Below are 10732 nucleotides of genomic sequence, written 5' to 3' on the forward strand. Positions count from 1 at the left end.
AATTTGTTATATGATAACAGAAAGCAATCATAATATGCAAATCCCCACAAAGCCCCTCATCAGGATCGGATTTTTCCGGATTTGATGCAAAGCAACATGTTCCATCGAAGTGCCCTCCTACATACCTATCGGCAATTATCACACCCCCACGTTCCGGAATCCGGAATCGATGAACCGGATAATAGCGGCAGGATCCGCACCTTCACCCACGCAGCGAGAGAGCTTTGTCCAATTAATCATTCATCGATTTCGCCCATTTTCCACCACCATGCACTACTGTTCAGTGTCGTCCATACAGCCACAGCCCCAGCAATAAACCGTTAATCGTGTCAGTTGTTGTACCCTTCCGGGAAGTGACCGCAAATGGCCCCGGCTTCGCCAATAAGTAATCCCTAGGATGTTGTACTGCGGGTACGGGGGATGATAAGGAAAACGGTGTAAAATGTGTCATTCGAGTTGAATTGACGGATCCTTCACACCAAAGTTCAATTGACAAAGATAACTCAAGTTAATAACTGTGAAAGTTCTCAAAGAACACTCAGCTAAGAAGCAAACATCGTTCCAGCTAGGACAACCCCAAGCAACCAAAAGTTCGAATATTACTTGAGAAACGAACTAAGGAGTTCACATTTGGTTCAAATCTAGTTTCGTAGAACTTTATTGCTGATTATAAGGATGATGTTGGCATAAATGAACTTGATACTGAATAAAGTATCGCTAAGATCTATAAGCAATTTGAAAGTTCAACAAAAGTTCATTTATTCTTTTTATTTCTACTTCAAAGTGCTTATAAAGTAAACACATACCTTCTTACGAACTTCAATTACGATGCTCAATCGAAGTAATTTATCGTATCTTAAACAGCCTAAATGTTCACCTTAAATCTACCCAGCGCTTATTTTCGACTTAGCTCGGGTTCACTTTAAGTTCCGATGCACGCGTTAAAAGGCGTCGCAATGTTTACTTTGGAAAAGTGCTAAAAATAGTGATTGTGCTGCGAGAGTTAAACATGGAGTTTTCAAAATCAATTAAAAAGAGTGGACTGTTCTCTCTCTCTTCTTGGCGTAACGTCCTCATTGGGACAAAGCCTGCTTCTCAGCTTAGTGTTCTATGAGCACTTCCACAGTTATTAACTGAGAGCTTCCTCTGCCAATGACCATTTTGCATGCGTATATCGTGTGGCAGGCACGAAGATACTCTATGCCCAAGGTAGTCAAGGAAATTTCCTTTACGAAAAGATCCTGGACCGACCGGGAATCGAACCCGTCACCCTCAGCATGGTCATGCTGAATACCCGTGCGTTTACCGCCTCGGCTATATGGGCCCCACAGTGGACTGTTCTATTATCACCGAAAAAAACTTCTGCAAAAATGGGAAAAAGAAAACAAATCGGCCGAACACACAGGTAATATAAATAACAGATTGTTTTCTTTATAAAACCTAGCGCTCTAGCTACTGTTTTCAGAAAATCAACAAACACATCAATGCAACAATGTTCCGACAAAGAGAGAAATTGGTGTAGATCCGGGACCACTGTTAGAAGAAGCTACATTTGATAATGATGGCAGCGAATCAGAGGATTGTTGGCCCATTGATGACGATTCTTCCGATGAGTCATCTTCATCGATCGCAGGAGACCAAAACAATGACGTTTTGGACCAAATGGATCTGAGCGAGTGCATCAGATATTGGGCACTTAAAACCAATCAGTCCCACGAATCCATAAACTTAATTATGGATATAATCAGGAGAAAAACAAATGGGAAAAGGTTGCCGCGCTCCGCAAGAACGTTATTAAAAACATCAAGACAAGCAACCTCCGAAATTGTCCAAGTCGCTGGAGGACAATTTTGGTACAAAGGAATCAAGCAATGTCTATATGAATATTTTCGGTATGATCATTACTCTTTTATTTCCAAACATCTTTTTAATTATTCGTTTTATTCACAGGCATACAGAACAATCACTGGACTTATCGATTAACATCAACATTGATGGAATTCCTCTGTACAAAAGCAGCAAATTACAGTTTTGGCCAATTCTGATGAACATCTCCGAAATGCCAGAAATAGCACCGATGGTAATTGCAATTTTTAATGGTAAAAGCAAGCCAAGTAGCCTTGACGATTTTCTTAAACAAATGGTTGATGAGCTCATTGATGTGCTGAAACATGGAATAATCATCAACGGTTGCCAAATTAATCTAAAACTAAGGTGTTTTATCTGCGACTCACCGGCTCGTGCGTTTCTAAAAGGTACCCAAGTAACCACGAAGCCGTATATAAGTGCACCAATTTTGCCATATATTTATAATTAAAATTGTGAATATAATGCTGCATTACTTTAAACACCTCATTAAAGTAATATTAAAGTCGAAAAGGGCCCCACTAAAATCCAATTAGTGCCACATATTGCAGCACGCTGACAGCCATTGCTAAAGTAACATAAATGCATGTGCTGTACATTTGCATTTGCACATGCTTGATACGTGCAACTAGAAAAACCAAAACAAAAATCTATTTTTAGCACCGGTTTCGTTATCGACGGTACTGATGCCCACGTGAATGTTTTGACCATTATTTTTTTGTCGCCGGGTCGGGAGTCGAACCAGAAGTGTTGAAGACCGCTAGATGAGTTCCATACGCGCTGGTGCCTTGGACCGTTTCTGCTGCAGTGATAACAACAGATATTTCATTAACTTAAAGGAAACTGTTCTTCTGTCTCAATCATTGCAGTAGAGGGCAAAACGACTATGTCATATTTAATAGAATACAGTAATTTATCACAATCTGATAAATTACTGATAAATACATAATGCATTTTCGAAGATATTTAATCAATATAAGAAAATGAAAAGCACGATTAAAACACCCTTCGCTTCGCATACTGTTCATATGCTAATTGTGGTTTCCATCATCATTGGCATGTGATAGCAGCCTACAGAAAAGAGAAAAGGCCATCTTTAAAAAGGTTTTGCTGTCATCGATCGGTGGCTCAAACGGGGATTAAGTTGGCCGGGAGTCGAACCAGAAACGTTGAAGACCGCTTGAGTTGACCGTAAAGTTATTCAATCTTCTTGATTTCATTTGTTTACCATTAGAGTCAAGCTTTTATAATTGTATTGTTAGAGCAAACTTTGCTAATTTGTGCATTGCATTTGTTCAGTTTTTGCAGTGTTGAATTATTGAAGTATCTGATATCACCATTTAATGGACCCTAATGTAAAGAAAAATGCAATGCATCATTACATTGATAATGCCAATCTAAAGGATTATTGCATGACAAGTGTGGAATTACTGCATTTCGCATTGCAAAGGTTAATATTCAGTCTAATTCGTGCAATGATATAATGCTTGTGGTTACTTGGGAAGGTACGATCAAAAGAAAATAAACGTTATTCAAATTCAATTAATCTTTGAATGCTTACACTTATAAAATCTCTTTCTCATATAACAGGAGAGATGAGTGCAAAATGATCATTTGTATTAAAAGGTACAGGGCGACTTGTAAAAACAAGATTTAATCATTAATAGAATTGTAGTTTTTTTTTATGGAAAGAGAAAAAAGAACGAATAAAATACTAAAACTCAAACCGACAATTTTTATCGAAGTGGTCATTTTGCGCATGCCTACCCTACGCATTCAAAGCGATTGTAAAGTGCCCCACACAATGCATACGTTTGCGTGTGCGTGACAGTAATTTGACAGATTTCCCATGGAAAAACTGTCAAAAAAACGCAAACCTCGACGGAACGAACGCTATGTGTTCCAGGCTTAACTTATAATCATCAAATGACAATAAGGTAAGATAAGTTCTGAAAGCTGAGAATAGTTATTCATATATAGCTCATGGCAGGTGCAATCCAGTTCACTATTCGCTAGAGTCATTGGGATTAGGGCCACTTGAGTCGGACTCAACATCCACTGCATCCAAGGCGTCCGATGAATTGATGACAGAACTAGCGTTGCTGTCAGAGTCTTGGTCACTGCGATCGCCACGTTTTTCGTTATGCTCTCCATCTGGTTCAAATTTTACCTCCTGCTCAGTAGCTTGTGCTGGTTGTCTACGTCTTCTTACATGCCTGGTTCCTCGGCGCATGCCAGTTGTAAGCAGCCGTTTGAGCGAGTTCTTGAGTTTTCTTTTGAAAAAGCTTGCCAGTTTCTGTTGGGTAACTGTCTCGGACTCGTTGCTTCCAACTTCAACGAACAATTGCAACACATTGCGGTTCGGCATGATAGCTGTTTTCGGTCCTTTCCTACTGGCTCCAGTCCAGGTGCATTTGGTCTGGAACTCCCTGCTGAGCAGAAAATCGAGTGCACCTAGCATTCGATTATCAGCGCAATCCCCGGTAGCGTTCAGTCGTAGCCAATTGATCTAAAATGGTAAGAATACAGTTCCTCATGTAATGCCTGGTTTAAAAAACTAAAATATGAATTTTATGACTGCAATTTGTTAGGGTGTGTTACCATTTGCGCAGAGGGTACTATTTTAGACAATTTCTGCTATAATTGAGCGTTTTTTCATGGCAATTTACTTCTTGTATACAGCTAGATACAGTACGTGTCCACCATGTGCATAAAGCCAATCAAACTAAAATTAACAAAGCAATAACGAGAAGTGCCCAAAATTAGACCATCTGCCCAAATAGTTCCTCACCCTAAATATCTTACGACTTTTTCTACCCGTTGAGGCATAACGTAAGGTATTTTTATAATATACTTACCATTTTCAGTTTGAATTCGTTGTCCTCCAGCTTCTTTTCCAGTTCAGCTAACTCCTGTTCGTCCTTGATAGGCTTGAAACTAAACGAAGATGCCAGCTCGATGTCCCTTTTACCGGAATTGATGCTTCGGACTGTGTCCAAGATGAAATCGTTTTGGGTACCGATACCCGCTGCTCGCTTCTCCAGTCTTTCCAGTCTGTCGTTTGTCAGAGCTTGAGGAAGTATTTCATGCTGAGCAGCGTCCTCGGATGGCGACTGTAAGAGTGATTCCTGATGGATTTCATCCTGAACCCCTCCTCTTACCTCAATTACAATTGGATTCAGCTGTGCTTCTGGTGAGCGATTTGAGTTATCCAAAACAAGCATGCTTTGGAAGTTTTCCGTTTCTCGCTTATCGTGTTTTTGTTTACGCCGAACTAGATGACCAGCGTCGGATGACGATTCTCCGGACAGCTCTTCCAGCATGCGTTTTGCTGCAGCAAAAGTTGAAATGGGATTTCGCTTGACTTTACATTTGTACTTCAGCCAGGACTTTTTTGGACAGCTGGTTTCATCGCGGAGCATTTTCTCCTGTTCTGCAACGCTCTTCACGTTTGGCCACAGCAAAATATTTCCGCTTTTTGATCCCCGCAGCCATGATGTCGGAACTGCCGACAACTCGTTGAAGCCCCGTGCGTTTGTTGTCTCCACGAGGGCGAACGGCATTTTCTGTTGCAATTTAGTTGCAATTAGAACCGAACTAATAATTAGTAATGCTGTACTTACGATTCCGCTTGAAATATTACAAAAAACAATCACTTTACTGCTGCCGAGCTGCTGCTTGCTTTCGCGGTTGGAGCAACTTTTGCGCAATCAAAACAAAGATGAAATGTCAAAACGGCGCAAGTTCAGCACAGCTTCGCATGAACTTTGAATCAACTTTTAAGGTGTGTTTGGGTTCTGCGGGAACTAAACATTCACTTTAAAGTTCAAAGGAAGGTCCTATACTGCTTTATATTGACCTTGAGTAGAATATCATTTTGAAATCAGTACTTCAAGAAAAAATATCTTATTCTGCATAACGTTCGCATGGCGCAGTGGTATGCATCCGGATTTCAGTCAGAAGGTCATGAGTTCGAGACTAGTGGTAAGTACTCATACAAATTATAAAAATAAATTATATGAACTAAAATGAAAAAGAAATGGTTGAAATTAAAAATCACAGTTTGGGAAAACATCGAAATTCGTCGAGAATTTGGGGTTGAAGCTTCCTGTAGAGAATAACGGGAAAATAATAAATAAAACGATATACAGGGTGTTCCTTTCCTTAATGCTAATCCTTTGGGGGGGTGATAGAGGACCATAATAGGAGAAAAAAATTGTTCTACGCATATGGTCAAATCTCAACCGTTCCGGAGTTATTGAACTTTTAATGTTTTTGACTATGCCCACCCTAAAGTGGCTGTAACTTCAAAATGGTTCAACTTATCGAAGTTCTTTCGATTGCATTGGAAAGATAATTAAATTTTCTATCTAATAACGTCTTTGAACCTGTTGGTTTTTGTAATTTAGTAAGTTTTGTAGGGCAAAAAAGTTAAAAGTTAGCTTTTTTTGACAAGTTTTTGCTTATTAACTTTGAAAAATGCGTGGTAAATTAAATTTTTCTCTTAGAGAAACTTGTGCGCCTTGACTCGCTTAACATTTCGTTCTTTGACGTCAAACTCCTAAATCTTATCGTTTTCTTACAATTTCGATTTGAACACCCTATTTCGGATCAATTATTTGCCTCAGTAAATGCCACAGATGAAAGCTCACTTAACCCCACTGTGTCATTGGAGCTGGCGTCTTGTTTTGCATCGCGCCACCGCGCGCACAGCACACTTGATCAGTCGTCCAATAGCAACAGCGTAGCGCGTATGAATGACAAGAACGACGCTGTGCGCTGGTTCATGTTGATGTTGAATGATTTGGTGTGATTACCGTGATCCTGAGAGGCTCTTCGTGATGATTAGGGAAGTGGACTAGTGATTCTAGGTGCAGGTTGATTATTATCGGTGAAAAATAGAGGTTTTGATAGAACGGGAAGAGGCATAAACTGATGATTCCGAGAAAGTGGGAGGGGTAAAATTACAGAAGGAATCTTGAAGTCACTGAAGGGAATCACGTAGTTCCGGGGGAAATTAAATAAATTCTGGTAGAGAATGAGGGTTCAAGAGATAGGGTTTCGGTAAAAAAAAAAATAAATAAAAAAAAAATCTTGGACACGCTATTCTTAAAAGTGCAAAGTTGGAGCTTAGAACTAATGATTTGAGATAGAATCTGGTTTTAGAAACTTTTGCTCTGCAGAATGATAACAGTTTTTCAAATTCATCTAGAAATTTCGTCAACGATTCATCAAAATTCCTACAGAAAATCTATCAAGCATTCTTTCCACGATTCTTTCGGGAATTCCTCCATAGATTCCTCTACGAGCTCCTCCACGAATTCGCCCAAGAATTTCTCCAGAAAACTACCCAAAACATTTTTAGGCGTTCCTCAAAAAACATCCCAGAGATTCCTCATAGAATTTCTCCAGAAATTTTACCATGAATTCCTCTCAAAAGATTTTCCCGGAGATTTCACCAGATTTTTTTTTTTCAATAAGTCTTTCCGGCATCGTTCTAAGGAATTTGTTTCAAGGATTCCTCCTAAGGAATCTTTCAGTAATTTATGAAAGGATTCCTGTATTAATTTCTCCAAGGATTACTCCACGAATTCCTTCGAGGGTCCCTACACGAAATCATCTAAAGATTTCTATCAGAAATTCTCCAAGGACTCCTCCAAACTTTCTTCCTAGAGTTCCTGCAACGATTCTTTCATGGATTCTTACAGTAATTTCTCCAAACATTTCTTTATGAAATTCTTCAACGATTATCCATGGGTTCCTCCAAAGAATTTTCCAGCAGAAGTTCCCCGGACAATTTATCCCACAATTTCTCTAAAAATTCTTTGATAATTTCTTCAAAAGATTTCTTATGGGAATTAAAACTGCAGGAATTCCAACCACCAGGAATTTCACCAGGAATTCTTCTAGAAATTCCTCCAAGAATTCCACAACGAATTCCACCAGGAACTGCATAAGAAACTTCTACAATAACTGTACCAGGAAATCACTAGTTTCTCAAAGTGAAGTTTCTCTGGGAATGCCTCTAGGAATGCCTCTAGGAATTCCTCCAAAAACTCCATCAGGAAATTCGACCAGAAGTTCCTCCAGGAATTCCACCTGGGATTTTACCTAACATTCCACTAAGAATTCCACCATGAATTCTTCCGAAAATTCTAGAAAAAGCTTCTCTAAGAATTCTCCCAGGAGTAACTCTATGAATTCCACCAGGATTTACAATAGAAATTCCTCTAGAAATTTCACCAGGTTTTCGTTAAGAATTACAACCACCAGGTATTCACCAGGAATTCTTCCAGAAATTCCTCCAGGAATTCCAGCAGGAATTGCATAAGAAATTTTTCCATTAATGATACAAAAAGTTCCGCCAGGAAAACCACCAGTTTCTCTTGGTGAAATTTCTCTGGGAATACCTCCAGGAATGCTCCTATTAATTTCACCAGAAATTCCTCCAGGATTTTCATAAGGAGTTTTTCCAGGAATTCAATCAGGATTTCTTCCACGATTCATTAAGCAATTCTACTAGAAATTTCACCAGGAGTTTCTCCAGCAGTTGATTTTCTTTAATTTCTTACAGAAATCACTCTATTCCATTACGAATTCCTCCAGGCACTCTAATACGAATTTTTCCAGGAATTCTACCAGGAATTCCTCCGAGAGTATCACCAGGATTTCCACCAGGTATTCCACATGGGATTCCTCAAGAAATTTTACCAGGATTTCCACCTGGGATTTGACCCGGAGTTCCTTTAGGAATTTCAGCAGGATTTCCACCAGGAATTACACCCGGAATTTCTCCGGGAATTTCATCAGGATTTCCACCGGGAACCCCCTTAGCAATTGCTCCAGGAATTTTACTACTAATTCTACTGGGAATTCTATCAGGAATTCGTTTAGAAATTCTACCAGAAATTCCTCTAGGAAATCTACCATGAAATCCACCAGGAACTATTCCACTCGAAATTCCTTCAGAAATTTCGACAGGAATCTCTCTGGTAATTCTACCAGGAATCCTTCTATTTATTTCTAAGAAAATCTTGGATATGCACTAGAAGTTGATGAACAATCTCTTCAAGGAAATCCATAAGAATTTCCTTCAGGAATTCCACCAGGTTTTTTCTCCAGCAGTTCCAGCCAGAATTCCACCAGAAATTCCATCATGAATTCCACAAGGAACTCAGCCAGGAATTGTTCCACAAATTCTACCTAGAACTTCACCTGGAATTCAACCAGGAATTACACTAGGCATTCCACCAGGGTTTGGCCGGAAATTCCTTCAAGAATTCTTTCAGGATTTCCTCCAAGAATTTCACCAAGAATTCCTTCAGGAATTCCACCAAAAACTAAACCAGGAGTTCCACCAGGAATCCTTTTAAGAATTCCTAAAGAGAATCCATCAGGATTTTATCAAGGAAATCCACCATGATGTCTGCCTTAAATTCTACCAGAAATTCTTGCAGGGATTCCACTTGAAACTTTTTCCAAGAATTGCACCAGGAATTGTTCCAAGAATTCCAGAAGGAGTTTCTCCATGAATTCCACCAGAAATTCTTTCAGATTTTTCCCATTGAGTTCCTCCAGGAATTCCACCAGACGTCTATCTGAATTCCACCACGAACCCTTCTAGGAATTCCACCAGCAATTCCTCCATGCATTTTGCCAGATCTCCCAGGAATTCTCTTAAGCTTTTCACCAGAAATTCCTTCAAAAATTCAACCAGTAGTTCATCCAAGAATATCTCTTGGAATTTTTACTGGAATTCCACCAGAAATTTCACCGAGGACTTCACCAGGAATTCCTCCACAAATTTCAGCAGGATTTCCACGATAAATTCCAGCCAAGATTACATCATGAATTCCACCAGAAATGGTTCTTTACCTCCATTTATTATACCAAAGATTCTTTGATTTGTTATTCAAAGGATTTCTGGAGGGAATGAAAACTGCAGGAATTCCAACCACCAGATATTTCACCAGGAATTCTTCCAGAAATTCCTCCAGGAATTCCACAACAAATTCCACCAGGAACTGCATAAGAAATTTCTACAATAACTATACCAGTAGGTTGAACAGGAAATCCACTAGTTTCTCTAGGTGAAAATTCTCTGGGAATGCCTCTAGAAATTTCTCCAAGAACTCCGCCCAGAATTCCTCAAAAATTGTCAATTCATAGTGTCTTCAGGAGTTTCTCGAGGAGTGCCATCAGAAAGTTCTCCGTGATATCAACTAGAATTTTTTTTAAGGAGATCTACTAGGAATTTCACCAGGATTTGCTTTAGGAATTCCACCAAGAATTCCTCCAAGAATTCCACCTGAGATTTAAGCTAAAACTCCTCTTAGAATTCCACCATGAATTCTTCCGATAATTCTAGAAAAAGCTTCTTTAAGAATTCTTTCAAGAGTAACTCCATGAACTCCTCTAGGATTTCCAATAGAAATTTCACTGGAAATTCGTTAAGAATTACAACCACCAGGTATTCACCAGGTATTCACCAGGTATTCTTTCAGAAATTCCTCTAGGAATTCCAGCAGAAATTGCATAAGAAATTTCGTGGATGCTTTCGACTATGATTGCTGATTTATGGAAAGTTTTCGGCTCTTTCATTCTTCTTAGCAGCTAAAACGATTTTAATTTGTCCTACAGGCATTCCTTTGAGATTTCCTCCAGGCATTCTTTCAGGAACTCTTCTTTATATTACTTCAAAAATTTCTTCTGGGATTCTTGCTGGAATTACAGCTGAAATTCTTCCGGGAATTCCTTCTGGGATGCTTTTAGGAACTCCTCCTGGGATTTCTTTGAGAATTCCACTCCTCCTTGAGGAATTTCTTCAAGGATTCCTTCGGGAATTCCTTCAGAGACTCCTTCCACC

The 10732-nt window shown here is 39.3% G+C and overlaps 1 protein-coding gene and 1 long non-coding RNA gene across 2 annotated transcripts; one reads left to right on the forward strand and one right to left on the reverse strand.

Annotated features, from left to right (window-relative positions):
* Positions 1 to 1335: 1335 nt before the first annotated feature.
* Positions 1336 to 2644, forward strand: LOC134287402 (uncharacterized). Its single transcript, XR_009997278.1, has 2 exons — positions 1336 to 1892; positions 1951 to 2644. It is a non-coding gene; the product is annotated as an uncharacterized LOC134287402 (long non-coding RNA).
* A 1137-nt stretch (positions 2645 to 3781) lies between these two features.
* LOC115269187 (uncharacterized) lies at positions 3782 to 5557 on the reverse strand. Its single transcript, XM_029877602.2, has 2 exons — positions 4725 to 5557; positions 3782 to 4375 (listed from the first exon to the last, which is right to left on the reverse strand). The coding sequence occupies exons 1-2, from the start codon at positions 5427 to 5429 to the stop codon at positions 3872 to 3874; spliced, it is 1209 nt and encodes a 402-aa protein (XP_029733462.1). The 5' UTR covers positions 5430 to 5557; the 3' UTR covers positions 3782 to 3871.
* Positions 5558 to 10732: the final 5175 nt, after the last annotated feature.

Source organism: Aedes albopictus, chromosome 2 (assembly GCF_035046485.1).
Source record: "Aedes albopictus strain Foshan chromosome 2, AalbF5, whole genome shotgun sequence".
NCBI classification, from domain to species: Eukaryota; Metazoa; Arthropoda; class Insecta; order Diptera; family Culicidae; genus Aedes; species Aedes albopictus.

Bases quoted from the DNA above. Each gene is read 5' to 3' on its own strand.
- LOC115269187 (XM_029877602.2), bottom strand. From the start codon at position 5,429: ATGCCGTTCGCCCTCGTGGAGACAACAAACGCACGGGGCTTCAACGAG. The intron at 4,376-4,724 runs GTAAGTATATTA...TTACCATTTTAG, and splicing joins ACGAATTCAAACTGAAAATG to ATCAATTGGCTACGACTGAA.